Here is a 15,332-nt window from a genome sequence, read left to right as displayed (position 1 = left end):
CACTGGTTAGGCCACACCTTGAGTCCTGTGTCCAGTTCTGGGCCCCTCAGTTTAGGAAGGACATCGAGACACTTGAATGTGTCCAGAGAAGGGCAACGAGGCTGGGGAGAGGCCTTGAGCACAGCCCTGTGAGGAGAGGCTGAGGGAGCTGGGGTTGTTTAGCCTGGGGAAGAGGAGGCTCAGGGGTGACTTCAAAAAAGTAGGGGACACAGTCTCAAGCTGCACTAGGGGGAGTTTAGGCTCAAGGTGAGGAGAAAGTTCTTCACTGAGAGAGTCATTCACCATTGGAATGTGCTGCCCAGGGAGGTGGTGGAATCACCATCCCTGGAGGTGTTCAAGAGGGGATTGGATGTGGCACTTGGTGCCATGGTCTAGGCATGAGGTCTGTGGTGACAGGTTGGACACGATGATCTGGGAGGTCTCTTCCAGCCTTGGTGATACTGTGATCCTGTGATACTGAGTATTTTTTAGCCTGGTTCACTAGAAACGGAGCCAATGTGCCTGATTCACCTTGCATTTACGCTATTTTTAGTGCAACAACAGAATTCCTTGCAGACTGATCTAGACATTTTTGGCACTTTATGATATGTCCAGGTCACCAAATCAGTCTCAAAAAAACTTCTGCATATTTCTCATCCACAATCAATGTCACATCTCTGGGCAGTAAGAGAGTGCTTATAAATGTGCTACCATTTCACAGTATCACTAAGGCTGGAAGAGACCAGTTGTAGAGGCCAATGAGGTCTCCCCTGAGCCTCCTCTTCTCCAGGCTAAACAACCCCAGCTCCCTCAGCCTCTCCTCACAGGGCTGTGCTCAAGGCCCCTCCCCAGCCTTGTTGCCCTTCTCTGGACACCTTCAAGTGTCTCAATGTCCTTCTTAAACTGAGGGGCCCAGAACTGGACACAGGACTCAAGGTGTGGCCTAACCAGTGCAGAGTCCAGGGGCACAATGACCTCCCTGCTCCTGCTGGCCACACTATTCCTAATGCAGGCCAGGATGCCATTGGCCTTCTAGGCCACTTGGGCACACTGCTGGCTCATGTTCAGGTGGCTGTCAATCAGCACCCCCAGGTCCCTCTCTGTTTGGGAGCTCTCCAGCCACTCTGACCCCAGCCTGTAGCTCTGCATGGGGTTGCTGTGGCCAAAGTGCAGCACCTGGCACTTGGATTTGTTGAATGCCATCCTGTTGGACTCTGCCCATCTGTCCAGTCGGTCGAGATCCCTCTGCAGATCCTTTCTGCCCTCTAACTGACCAACATCTGCTCCCAACTTGGTGTCATCTGCAAACTTGCTGATGACTGACTCAACCCCCTCATCCAGATCATCAGTGAAGATATTAAAGAGCACAGGGCCAGCACTGATCCCTGGGGGATACCACTGGTGCCTGGCTGCTAGCTGGCTATGGCACCATTCACCACCACTCTCTGGGCTCAGCCTCCAGCCAGGTCCTAACCCAGCACAGAGTGCTGCTGTCCGAGCCACGAGCTGACAGCTTAGCCAGCAGTTTGCTGCAGTTTCATTAACACAGGTTTTATAGTTAATGTATTCTATTATTCAGAGTGATGAGTGATATCTTCACTGAGCATTTCCTACATTGTATACATCGCAGAAACTGCTGTTCATGGAATAGAGCTAGCTTTGAGAATTGCCAGAGTGGGATCCCAGTTTATGTAAGGCACTGGTCTCGCCTAGGCCATGCTTGCCCCACATGCTTGCCCCATTTTTATGTGAGCAATTCCTCTTGAGCAGCTTTCAGCTATAAAATAGAGAAGAGAATGCTTTATGTAAGCAATGGGCAGCCTCTTTTTTTCCCAAACAACTTACACAACAACATGCTAAAGGGGTTAAAAAACCCCAATCCTTCAAACCTCAGAGCAGTTAAATAACAGCCTAAGACTAAACACTTAAAGAAAGGTGTCTGTATTAGTACTCACTTTCCTTTTCTGTAAATGATTCATGACATTCAAAGTGTAGTTTGTCTTAGAGGTTACACAGGACATGAGGAGCATCTGCTCAGCAGGTCTCTGAGATACCATCCTGAAGAGGATGCAGATTTCCTTTGTGTATGTGAAGAGGCCAAGTTAGCTCCATACACACCATGCTCCAGAGACCTGTTTCAGAAGCTGACAGTGACTGAACCAAAGCAGTCTCCTCTGAAGGAACACCAAGCCACTACATCCTATTAATCACTTGTATTGCTTCACATAAAAAGATAGTTACAGTGACCTAACTAAATTTTCTCTACTGAAACCTAATAGCAGTAAACTGAGGTCACTCAGCAGACCTCTCAATACAGGTTTGTTTGCAGTGTTTATTATAGTCTCCCCTCAGATCGTGGTTATTACACAGCTCAAAAGAATGGAAGGAAAACCACACCTGTCTAGAATCCAGTGAATTTTTACAGAGCAGATGTGAACAGGATAGCTGAGGAACCACTACTATTTAAAACAATTAAGTCTGGTATCCTGTGCTTTGTGCTTGAAAGCCATTGGATTACTGTTAAGGGCACCACAAGCAACTTGTTGACTTTTCTATAAAGTCATTAGTAAAGTCTGCTATCATCTTAAAGGAAAAGCTCTCCCCCAAATCAGAGAATCTTTTGCTTCCAAAAATGCATCTAAATAGCATAACTCTGCTGAAATCAGGCAGTAAGAAAATTAGGCTCTTTAAAGTTTTCTACTTCATAATTGATACAGAAGCCCTTCAAAGAAGGCCTGCAGAAAAGAATTAAGGCTCTGTCAGCCAGGAGCTGTGCTATGCTGGCACAGTACAGTGAGTGACAGTGCATCTCTTTATGTTATGCAGGACATCTGTCAGACTGGACTGGGATATATCTGTGATCAGTGAATCTACAGACAGATTCCTTATGTGATGAAACAAGTTGAACTCGAGAGGCTAAAATCCTACTTGCTCTCCTTCTCTAAACTCGGGATTCCAGCCACTTTGTGGTTTTCTAACCAAATCAAATCAAGTCAAAAAGCTGGGCATTTTCCAAAGTGACCTCTTCATTTGGGAGTCCTGGCTGGGGAGGTTTGTGCCCACAAAGTCATTAACTTGCTTGCCAATCTCCTACCTAACAGTCTCTCAGTTTGGTGGTGCCACTTCCAATCTAAAACTAAAATAATCTGCAGTTTTTAAATAGCCTTTTCATCCCTGGCAGAAACTGCTGGTTTCTGAGCACCTACCAAGAGCTTAATGTTTCTGAAAGCCAGTATTGCTCTTACAGATCCCCACACAGGAGTCAATAAAGCTGCTTAGGAGGAAGGTCTGTTGGAAAGCAATTGAAACCTGCCCGCGGTACACAAGTGGCATCCCTCAAGATGAGTCCTGCCTCTCTAGGATCAGCAAGATTCTACCCCCTGCCTTTTCAGCTGTGGCTAATAGGCTGCCCTCAAATCTGCTTTTGTTATCTATCTCTGAGGACAAAGCACCTTTTCTTGGGTCTTCATATAACCAGTCTGTGAACCTCCAAGCTGCTATCGTCCCAGCCCTCTTGCTTGCAAAGGTCCTGACAACAGATTACATCACTATTTGGAACTGTTAAGGCAGACTTGCCAGTTGTGATACACATTCCTGATCTTTTCAGGTGTTAACATTTTGGTATGAAGCAGCTGGTATAGGAATGCTGCAAAGATACAGAAATGTGAACCACCTTCAATCACACAATGGTTTCAGTTGGAGAAGAACTCTAAGGTCATCGAGTCCAACTGTTAACCTACCTCTACCAAGTCTGCTGCTAAACCATGTCTCTCAGCACCACACCTCTTAAACACTTCAAGGGATGGGGAGCTTGTTCCAGTGTCTGAGAACCTTTTCAGGGAAAAATTTTCTTCTAGTACCCAACCTAAATTTCCCTGGTGCAACTTGAGGCCATTTCCTCCCATCCTGCCACCAGCGAGAAGAGTGAACCCCAGACCACTCCTACCTCCTTTCAGGGAGTTGTAGAGTGTGGGACGAGTCCCTTCAGCCTCCTTTTCTCCAGACTAAACAACCCCACTTCTGTGCCACTGAGTCAAGGCAGAAATAAGGGCAAAGAGGAACCCAGTGACTGTTGCAGAGTTGGGCCCATATGTCTGCCTACCCTTACTCAGCAAAATGCTGCTAATTGAAAACATCCCTTCATTGTTCACTGCCTGTGAACTCCAAAAATCCAGAAGTCTTGCTGATCTGGCTGCTGCCTGGAGTACACCCAGTCCATGCTGGGGCCCAATTGTGTATTCTGCCATTGGAGAAAAGGGCATTCTGCAAAGTTTCCTTGAGACATTCCCTTTGTTTATTAGAAAATGGGAAATACTATTTTCTTCTGGAACAGCAGAAGTCTTATGCAAGTTTCTTACCATTTTATTTGAAGCCAAAAGACATCACCTCTTCCATGTCCTGCTTTTTGGTGAACTGACTTGTATTTATAGAAGAATCTCATTGGTGAAGAATGGAGAAGCACAGCCTTGGCAGAGAGCTTGCTTTTGATACTCTACCTGTTCACTGGATTCTGTGGGCTTTAGATAGGGATCTTCTGCTAACATCAGCCTGCTGGATTGAAGTCTGGAGTTCTACCAGTGACTCACTCCATCATGATCCAAAAGCCACTGATGTTCTTACCTAACGATTTGTTGTTATTGAAAAGGTACATTGGAGTCAGGCGCAGAATCTGTAGGGAAATCAAGTGTTCAAGACCAGCAGAGCCCTCCAGTTTTTGAGATGAAAATTCAAATCAGTTCTCCTATTTCAAATCTCAGAATTTTAAGGATGGCCACATGTGCACAAGAATCTCCCAGGGGAAGGTCTTGGAACCTGCTTCTGCTGAGGGCTCTATCACCCTCTTTGTATTCCAGTCCCCATCTCCGGTCCCTTAGGGGCAGATTGCGCCTGCAGCCCTGAAAGCAAACAAGGTGTCACACAAGTGTGTATCTAACTCTTGCTATCTGGAGCTGCCACCTCTGTTCCAAAAGGTAGAGCAGAGGCTGTCCTTACGCTTTTACACAATCAGCTTCAAGGTCACAGTGCTTACTCTGATGAGGAGCTATCTGTCCTCTCAGTATCATTTTGTTCCCTGAGCAGGAAATGCAAAGGCAAGGGCAGATTTTATTCTTGGAGGTCAGAGGATGTGCAGAGACACCTTGGGGGAAAGGAACTGCTACCAGTTGGAGGTGGGGTGCCCAGGGACAGCACACACAGAGCATGTGCATCCCACAGAGGGTGTAAGCAGCAGCAGATGGTGGCTCCCTAGAAACAGATTAAAGCAGCTGATATGGAAACAAGATACGGCATTGAGGGTCAGTTCAGATCAGAAACAAACTGTTCCTAGAAGAGCTCTGACTTGATTGGGAAATGAGAAACCTGGGCTAATATCCCTTCTTAACATCAGAAGGCTCAAGCCTACATACCCCATTTCCAGAGAAACGCAAGCTCTGTGCTCAGAGCAGCCTGTCCCAGCGCGCTCTCAAAGTGAGGAATGCTTTCCTTCTGTTTATGTGGAACCTCCTGTGTTCTAGTTTGTGTTCACTCCCCCTTGTCCTGTCACTGGATACTACTGAGTCTGGCTACATCCTGCTGACACTTACCCTTTAGCTACTGATGAGCATTAATGAAATCCCCTCTCATTCTCCTGCAGGCTAACAGCCCCAGGTCTCTCAGCCCTTTCACCGAAGGTAGATGTTTGGTCCCCAGATTACCTTAGTGGCTCTCTGCTGGACTCTTTCAAGCGGTTCCTTGCCTTTCTTCCATCTAGGGAGCTTACAACTGGACACAGCATTCCGGATGAGGCCTTGCCAAGGCAAACTGGAGGTGAAGGAGAACATCCCTGAACCTGCAGAGGTCAGGCCACATTCATCTTAATGCACCCCAGAATAGTTTGCCTTCTTGGACGTGGGGGCACACAGCGGGCTCGTGGTTTCTCTAGTTGTTTCTACAACGGATCGAAGCACACGACTGCTCAGGGAGGCCTTTCTTGAGTAAATGATGGTCTAGAGGAAAGAAGTGTCTTGTGAAGAGCAACAGCCAGTTAGAAAAAGCTTTTCATAAGCCTGTAGTCTCCACTTTCTGACTGAGAGTGGCGAGAGCGGGGGTTTCCGTTGTCCTTGGAATTCAAGATGAGCACACACAAAATAGTGTCTCAATTCCTTTGATATCTCCTGTTCCAGGAGCTAAACAAATCCAGTCCACTGATGGGAAAAAATAAACCCAGCAACTTTACAAAAAGAATGCTACTTTTATTTTCAAGTGCTGTAAAAAGCCTCATATAAATTTTTATAATGCTTCTCTAGGTAACTTTCCCAACCACAACTAATGAAAGAGTCAAGGAAAAATAAAACAAAATAGAGCAGTTGCCATTTTGACTCTGAGAAGGAGCTGCTGGAACATATCCACGTTAAAATGACAAGGTACAGTATGTTACAATGCTTGTAATTGCTTGTGTTACTGGGAAAGCGAGAGCACTTCAGTGTTTGAGTATAACCAGGAGCAACTGCAGTACTCCCTGCTTGCTGTCACCTTTTCACAAGGAGCCAACCCAATACCCTTGGTACTGCTTATGCCCAGTTATCCAAGTAGTGTGGAGAGCTCTGGCCAAGCCCCTTTGCACTGAGGTGAATCCACCCATGACAGATGCTGTTATTCCATACTGTATCCAGCAGCTCAGGTGTTCAACAATTGACCTATAAAAATAACACTTCTATAACTCTCCAGCAAGGCAAAGTTAACAGTGCAAATGCAGTATCAACAAGATTTGATTTCTGAATGCTGGCAATTTTTTTTAACTCCTTTTGCACATGCAGCCACCTCTGTTGATGTCCTGTACCTAAGGCCACTCATTCATGCTGCTTGGAGTTAGAACAAAAGTGCAGAAGCTCAGCTGTTTCCCAGTCCATGCTACCTGCCCAGTTTCAGGGCGTTCAGCTCAAATTTGGCTTCAGGATCACCACTGCCCTTGATGCACTCAAGTTTTCCCTGCTGGAATAGGCTAACTTCCCAGCAAGCCTTGATAACAATTTGCATACCTCAGTCCACATTTTAACTAAAGGTAACAAAGCATCCTTCCAGGGAATAAATTTTCACATGGTTGCACTCATCAAGCCATTTCAGGATCTTTGGTACACCAACAATAAGAAAAAATAAATGGCACAGTGGCAAACATCACCAAAGGGAAAACACAAAACCATCCAAAGGAATGAGACAAACCCCAAACAAGATATGTTGAAACTTCCTCTTTTTCAAAAGCCAGTGTAGGTTAACCTCCTGTCCTCTTTAATTCATTACAGCGTCACAGCTTTACCTCAAAGAAACCCCACCAAAACAACCCCTCCCCCCAAAAAACCTTCTTGAAAGCATTGGTTAATATTTTAACTTGACTTGCTAAGTAAAAGAATGCTCTATTAAAAAAAACCCCAAAACAAATAAAACCAACCAAATCCACTACCACAATACAGGAGTTTGTGCTAAATAGACTGCAGGCTGCTTCCCTCTGGATATACCTCCTCTGTGAGCACACATATGATAAATCATCTGTGCTTATTTAAATGAGTATTGTCTTTAGTGCCACAAATATAAAGGGTGAGCTTTTCCCCAGGTTTGTAAGCCAGTCAGTGTGATGTACAGATTAAGAGACAGCTTTACATTAAGTCTGTCTTTATCTCTCCTTCCCCAAATCCTACAGCAAACACAAATAATCACAAATATGACTGAGTATTGGTGGTTTCCATGAAACCTGCCTCAGCACGTTCAAGCAAAGGTTTCTTTGGACTGTGACACAAATAGCATCACTGTGGCCTTTTGAAATGTGGCGTTTGCAGGAATTCCACTCCTGGTGCACAGAGTGCCCCATGAATAAGATTGGGAATCAGGACAAATAATTCTCTTTTGACTAGCAGTGTCTTTTGAGGCCCAGTTTGCATCTCAGAGATTTTCTGCCCAAGTTCCTCTGTCGCAGTAGCCTGGAGTGAATGCCTTAAAAAAAGGAATTCCCTTTCCTGAGAAGCCTCAGAAGCTGCCAGAGCACTGGCAGAATGAAGGCTGAAAGCATAAAGGTGGATTGAAGTGATGGTTGCTTTTGGACAGTCGCAGGATGGATACAGCTTGAGCTTCACTACGATGACAATGCTAGGAGCAAGACTGGAGAGTGAGGGATCTGGCCTCAGTGGCAGTAAAGAGATGATAATTAGTGTGAGGTCTGCAAAGGAAAACTGGGAGAGCAATGAGCTGTTCCTACAGAAGTCCAGCATTTAGGCAGAATGTTAGCATGGCCATTTTCTTCTGATATAACACTGCAGATGATGGATGGGCTCTGAGGCACTGGCTGCTCCTCTTTGAGGAGCTGCAGACTAGAATTCTTTGTAGAAGTGCAGCATAAGTAACAAATGCTAAATGCTTCGAGACCAAGTATTGGAAGAAAGATATCACTGAAGCCCTTCAGAAGCCTAACAGTTATTGGGTCAGTTATTGATAAACAGAAATCCTGCAGGTGGTCTGTGCAGTAGCTGAACACCCCAGTGTGTTTTTAAAGCATATAAATCATTCTGGACAGCTGATACCACGGCACTGAAAACAAGAAATATTTCTGTAATGCTTTTATACTTGCGCTGCTTTTTCAGTTACTGGGGAAGCCTTCATCACTCTAAATCTTTGATGCCATTTTTTGGTTACAGAAGTCTCTATTGTGACAGATTCAAGTTACTGTAAATAATATGCCAGGACAAGCAAAGCTACAGATAAACTTGACTGCAGTCAGGTAATTGCAAAGTGTTCAAGGAGTATGGTTCAGTCCCAAACCACTGCTGGGCTGAGCAGCAAAACAGCATGGAAGAGATATGGAGGGATTTCTGCTTTGATTTCCCTGCCCTAGGAGAAACATGACCTGCCTGTGCTGTCAGTTTGTCAGCACTGTTCAGACTGGGGAGAACAGCCCAATTCAGTCCTAGATGGTTGTGATGCTTGTAAACCGGGATGCAGACTCGGTAATCCCATGGTCTGCGTTAGATGGAGATACTAGAGGCTGGAGCCCACAGAAGAGCCTCAGTCTAATGGAGGGCTCCGTTACTCTAGCCTGGCAGAGGCTGCTGTGCTTATTCAGGGAGGGGAAAAAAACCCCAAAAAAGGCTAGAGCAGGATCCCCTCTGCCTACAAGTTCTTGGGAGACAAAGAAAGAGCAGCAATTTGATCCCTTCTCTAGAATACATTTCGCACAGAGAAAAGGCTGTTTGAATTACTAGGAGCAAAAAGATCTCCTTGCTTTACAGCAAAGCTAGGAATGCAGTCCTGGAAACTGACATCTCTTCAGGACTTGGCATTAGAAAGTTTCCTTATTAAAAAGTTTCCATTCTGTTAAAAAAAAATAATCTTCTATTCAGATTCCTTTTGATTTCCAAAGCTGCCAGAAGGCATCATCATTTCAAACAGTAATATCCACCCAGCTAGCATTTAAAGCAGAAATACCACTAAGAGATGACAGAGTCACTCACCACCAAACAGAGTGGAAAATGGAAGAGGAGAAGGAGTGATCAGGATAAAGCTCCCCAGTGTAGAGAGGAATTGGTAGGCAGAGTACAATCAGGGCCACAGGACACTGCTGCTTTAAGTAACTCAGTGCTGTCAGGGGCTGTCAGCAGACCACAGCTGGAACACCACTGAGCAGCTGCTCAGAGAATTCTGCCAATGTGGGCAACGCTTTGGAGTTGGTATTTTTGTTTGGTTTTGTTTGGTTTTGTTGTTAAGTAACCCAGCAGGTAAGCAGTGTAATACCAATGCTGCATAACATGGCATGTTTTACTCCCGGGTGGATGAGATGGTTTACAGTACAAACAAAGCCACAGTACAGAGAGGCATAATTAACCGTTACACACACACAGGCAGTGCAACTCCAGGGATGTACTCTCCTTTTATTCCAGTACCTTGGTATAATAAAGTTAACAAAAATATTCAAATATAAAAAAAAAGCAAAAAAACCAAAAGAAAAGCCAGCTGGCACTGCCAACTAATTCCTGTAGTAGTCTCAGAAATCCTAATCCTGTAGAATTTCCTTGTGAAATTGATGTGCAGAGTCAGTGAAGTGATTAGTAACACCAAGCAGGTCTGGTGATGCAGCTACCTGAGGTTTGTATTGTTATTTCCTCCGTGGGTTTGTGTGCTTGCCTCACAACTTCCCAGCTTTCATGTAGGAAGGGATGGAGCCACGCTGTGTCAGCCCTTCGAACCTCTTGTAGGTGTAATTGAGGAAAACCCAGTCTTTGGATTTGTAGTCAGGTTCCGTTGTGTTTGGCACTGCAATTCAGAAACAACAGGAACACCGAACCAGTTACAACTGGTGCTGCTTCTGAGAGGGGCTTTTCACAGAACACCTATATAGACAGCACCGAGATCTTATTTCCCTAAGCAGCAGAAGCTCCTTGAAGGCATCCTGTCAGCTACCTTTTGGCAATGGTCTTGTGGTGGGTTGAAATTTCCTCACCCCCTCTCCATGAACAAAGAGTTATCATTTCAGCACATGTCTGAAGTGGAACTTTCCCCCCCACCCCCCCTCTTCTTTTTTTCTTAGCATGTCTGCACACAGCAGGCTTCCATACCTTGGCAGGAAGCTCTGAAACACCCAGAGAGCTATGAAGAATGTAACATGTAGAATGCTCCATGCACAAATTCCTGGGTACACATGGTATAATCCTCCCCATAGACAGAAAAAGAAGATATATCCAAATTATTCCAAGACAACTACAGATGGCTACACAGTACTCTCCTAGGCCTCCCTCCCTGCTTGTAGCCTCCGTGAGGCTTCTACAGCCTCCTTTTGTTTTACGGAGGACCAAACAAGCCGGCCACGCTGCACATGGATCCTCACTGCAGTGGCCTTCTCTACTGAGCTCTCCATCTGCTGCTTTTAGAGATCTAGAGCAGTATTTTCAACTCAAGATGCAAAACACACTGACAGAAAATTTTGTATTTAGGCATGTAGAGACACAGTAACATTTCCAGCAAGCCTGAAATGCTAAAAGCAATACAAACGTAGGTGGCATAATCTAAATGTGGACTTAAACGGCTTACCTTCGGCACTGGAGACTGACTACTCTTGCATTAAAGGGACAACATTTCCTTGCCATTAAATAAAAGCCATTGCAGGAAAAAATAAAACCCAAACAATGGCCAAACCCAGCATCTTGATATTTCTATGGGTGTTAGCACATCTAGATGTATCAACTCATCATTTGAACATATGTATCATAGTATAGGGTATCATAGTATAGGGTATCATAGTCAGGGTTGGAAGGGACCACAAGGATCATCTAGTTCCAGCCCCCCTGCCATGGGCAGGGACACCCCACACTAGATCAGGCTGGCCAGAGCCTCGTCCAGCCTGGGCTTAAACACTTCCAGGGATGGTGCCCCTGTCTTTAAGCCATTAATAATCAATTGAAACCAGTGTGGGCTCAGAGAAATTGCCATGTCAGAGAATCAAGCCTTTGGAAGGTATTACAATTTCCTGCTACTTGCCAATAAAAATTTAAACCACAACAGAATCACAGAAAATATCTGGTTGAAAGAGACCTCAGATCATCCAGTCCAACCTTCAACCCAGCACTGAAGGGTCAACACTAAACCATGTCCCTAAGCCCCAGGTCCACACCTCCAGGGACAGTGACTGCACCACTGCCCTGGAAAGACCATTCCAATGTCTGAGAACCCTCTCTGTGGAGAAGTATTTCCTAGCATCCAGCCTAACCCTGCCCTGGTGCAGCCTGAAACCACTTCCTCTACTCAGGTCGCTTGCCACCAAGGAGAAGAGGCTGCCCCCTCCTCGCTTCAACCTCCCTTCAGGTACTTGTAGAGAGCAATGAGGTCTCCCTTCAGCCTCCTCTTCTCCAGACTGAACAACCCCATCTCCCTCAGAGGCTCCTCAGGGGTCCTCTCCAGCCTCGTTGCCCTTCTCTGGACACACTATAGAAGCTCAGTGTCCTTCCTGTGTAGTGAGGGGTCCAGAACTGAACACAATACTCCAGGTGTGAACCTTAAATACTTGCAGAACCACTGAAGTTCATAAATCACCATGTGAAACAATCACCACTCCAAAACTTCCTGCCCACCAACGTGTGAACATCTACGCTTGGCAAGAAACAAAGCACTCTTAAGTACCCAAAGCAAATCAGTGCGAGTTCAACTAGAATTTAGTTAGAAGAAATGTGCTGTTTTCTGGCATCCCTATATAGCCAAACCTTTCTTAAAAGTAGACTTATTTATTTTTTCCTAAAGCACCAAGATTTTAACAGTTTTTCTCCCCCTCCTAAGTTTTAAGGATTGTGGTGGGTTAACGCCCTTGTCTGAAAACAAAAAAACCAAAGCAGGGGGGAGGGCTTGAGGGCACTTTGCCCTCCCTTCAGGGCATTTTCCCCTAGGAAGCTGAGTCTGCTCCACTCCCCCCTCCCTGCCCAGCTAGGGTATCAAAAGCAGGACATCGTAGCTGTTGGCCTTCCTTTTGGCTCCTGCCTCTGCTGGGTGAGAGCTGCTGCAGCTGCCCTCCTGCTCCTCAGCCATGTGGCCGGACCTGATCCTTCTCCCTGCTGCCTCTGCACCTCCTCAGAGAGAGACTGGTTTTGTATTACTCTTTCTTGTCCCCCTCCCATCCATCCTTGTTCCTTGCCCTTGTGAACCTTTCCTGTTATTGTTATATATATATATTGTTTAAAGAAAATTCTTCACCTCTCTACTTCCAAGCCGACTCCAGATTATCGTTTAGTGGATTTGCTCCTTACTGTTTTTTTTCCCCTCTCTGTTTGGGAGGAGGAGGGAGGAGTGGGGGAGAGATTCTCAGCCTTTCCCCCATCTGGGCTTTTAACTCCCAGCTCAGGCTCAAACCACTACAAGGATATAGCATCTATAAGACACTATAGGCTTACATTGGTATTAGCACCAGAGTTAGAGAACAGTTGGACCTGATGACCTTAAAGGTCTTTTCTGACCAAAATGATTCTATGACTCTGAAAGTCAGTCTCTGGATCAAGTTTGTGTGTTACCCTGGTTATGGTATCAGAAAAATGTAACTGAACAACAAGAAGCAGCATCTGTGGAGTACTGTGACATGTCACCAATTGTAAATTCCAAATTTCAGTGGCAGTCTGTCCCAGTTTGAGGCAGATCCTCTCTTGCCTCCCACTGGGGCAGGAAAAGAAATGAGACTCAGACAAATGGATTGCAGAAGTGCTGGGAAGTTTAACTGGACAAGCAGTGAGTGTTCTACAGAGAACTATAAGCACAGTGACCAAAAGGATCCCAAAGCATACAGAGTCCCTTATAGCATACCCAGAAGCCTCCCAGCATTTCCCTTCTCCCTACCTGAGGGTATACCCAAAACCCCCAGGGCTCTTTCTTCCCCTCTTCTCCACTGTTAGGCTAATCTCAGCTGGTCAGATCTGAGATTGCCCTTTCCCCCTCTCATCCTGGCATTAGGCCTAGCCAGGCCCAAGAGGCCTTGAGATACCTCCCCTTCCATTACCAGATAGGGAGCATCTCCCACAGGAATGGCGAGGGAAGAAAGAGGAAGTGTGAGACCTTGCAGAGGGATTTATAGGGAGCAGGACATTATGGGTATGAAATACAGAGCTTCCTGTGTCCACCCACTGGGCTGCACACCTGGGGCACCAGAGGTGCACCCCGTGTGGCAGCAGCAGGAGGCACCCACCCCAAACTGCCACACAGTCTCACCTGGCTGTAAAATATCTGATTCAGGAAATTCATCGAAGTTTGAAGTATCATCAATACTTTTGATTTCGATAGGAATGGCAGCTGGTCTTTCTCTGCAAAGGGAAACAAATGCCAGAACAGTGAAAACTAGCAAGAGTGACATTAAGTTCCAGTTTTGCTTAACTCAGCTTTTTACAGTTAAAACACCCCTTTGAAGCACAGAAGTTCCACTGAGTCCATCAGAGATGCATCTGACTTGCCTGGTTTGTTGACATCATTGGGAGAGTTACTGGTTTCCTATCTAGCATCAGTATCTTGGGAAACTTGGGGCAAACAATTTCCCCATTAACTGAAACAGCAACCCACACTTACCTGCCATGGAGGTATCACTGTGATCATGGTTGTCACTGAAAACCACTGTGGTTGCCTTGCTTCATAAACCCAGCCTACCCTGCTGAGCAGGATTCTACTTGCATCTAGAGCCATCAGAGGTATTGCTTTACCATTCCAGTGCTCAGCAGCCTGGACCTCAGCCAAATACCTTTCAACTGTAGCTCCTTTTTCTGACACTTGCTCACCAGTCTCTCTCATCCCAAACTGGTTGGCTTTGACATGGCTCTGCTGTAGAACCATAAAATAGAATCACAGAATTCTTTCAGTTGGAAAAGACCTTTAAGATTATTGAGTCCAACCGTTACCAAACTATCAAGCTAAACCGTGTCCCTTAGCACCACATCTCCAGGGGTGGGGATTCAACCACCTTCCTGGGGAGCCTGTTCCAGGGTTTGAGAACCTTTTCTGTGAAGAAGCTTCTTCTAATATCCAATCTAAACCTTCTGTTGTGCAACTTGAGGCCATTTCATCTCATCCTATAACTTGTTACTAGGAAGAATAGACCATGACCCACCTCACACCAACCTTCTGTGATGTAGTTGTGGAGAATGAGAAGGTCTCCCCTTGGCCTTCTTTTCTCCAGACTAAACACCAGCTCCCTCAGCTGCTCCTCGCCAGACCTGTTCTTCAGACCTTTTGCCAGCTTAATCACTCTTCTCTGGACCTGCTCCCCATGCAGAGCTACAGGCTGGGGTCAGAGTGGCCACAGAGCGGCCAGGTAGAGAGGGACCTGGGGGTGCTGGTCAATGGTAAGCTGAACATGAGCCTGCAGTGTGCCCAGGCAGCCAAGAGGGCCAATGGCATCCTGGCCTGCATCAGGAGCAGTGTGGCCAGCAGGAGCAGGGAGGTCATTCTGCCCCTGTACACTGCACTGGTTAGGCCACACCTTGAGTGCTGTGTCCAGTTCTGGGCCCCTCAGTTTAGGAAGGAGGTTGACTTGCTGGAATGAGTCCAGAGAAGAGCAACAAAGTTGGTGAGGGGTTTGGAACACAGCCCTGTGAGGAGAGGCTGAGGGAGCTGGGGTTGCTTAGCCTGGAGAAGAGGAGACTCAGGGGTGACATTATTGCTCTCTGCAACTACCTGAAGGGAGGTTGTAGACAGGCAGAGGTTGGTCTCTTCTCCTGGGCAGCCAGCACCAGAACAAGAGGACACAGTCTCAGGCTGTGCCAGGGGAGGTTTAGGCTGGAGGTTAGGAAGAAGTTCTCCACAGAGAGAGTGATTGCCCATTGGAATGGGCTGCCCGGGGAGATGGTGGAGTCACCATCACTGGAGGTGTTCAGGAG

General features: G+C 46.2%; 1 protein-coding gene across 1 annotated transcript in view; it reads right to left on the bottom strand.

Annotated features, from left to right (window-relative positions):
* Positions 1-9,929: 9,929 nt before the first annotated feature.
* Positions 9,930-15,332, bottom strand: part of STK38L (serine/threonine kinase 38 like) — a 37,351-nt gene continuing 31,948 nt past the window's right edge. Inside the window, exons 12-13 of the mRNA XM_009896104.2 lie at positions 13,678-13,769; positions 9,930-10,251 (exon numbers count right to left, since the gene is read on the bottom strand). Of these exons, the coding sequence (XP_009894406.2) occupies positions 10,124-10,251; positions 13,678-13,769 (220 nt within the window). The 3' untranslated portion in view covers positions 9,930-10,123. The remainder of the gene's footprint in view (positions 10,252-13,677; positions 13,770-15,332) is intronic.

This window comes from Dryobates pubescens, chromosome 27, assembly GCF_014839835.1.
Source record: "Dryobates pubescens isolate bDryPub1 chromosome 27, bDryPub1.pri, whole genome shotgun sequence".
In the NCBI taxonomy this organism is placed as follows: Eukaryota; Metazoa; Chordata; class Aves; order Piciformes; family Picidae; genus Dryobates; species Dryobates pubescens.
This window is presented reverse-complemented; position numbering and strand designations above follow the sequence as displayed.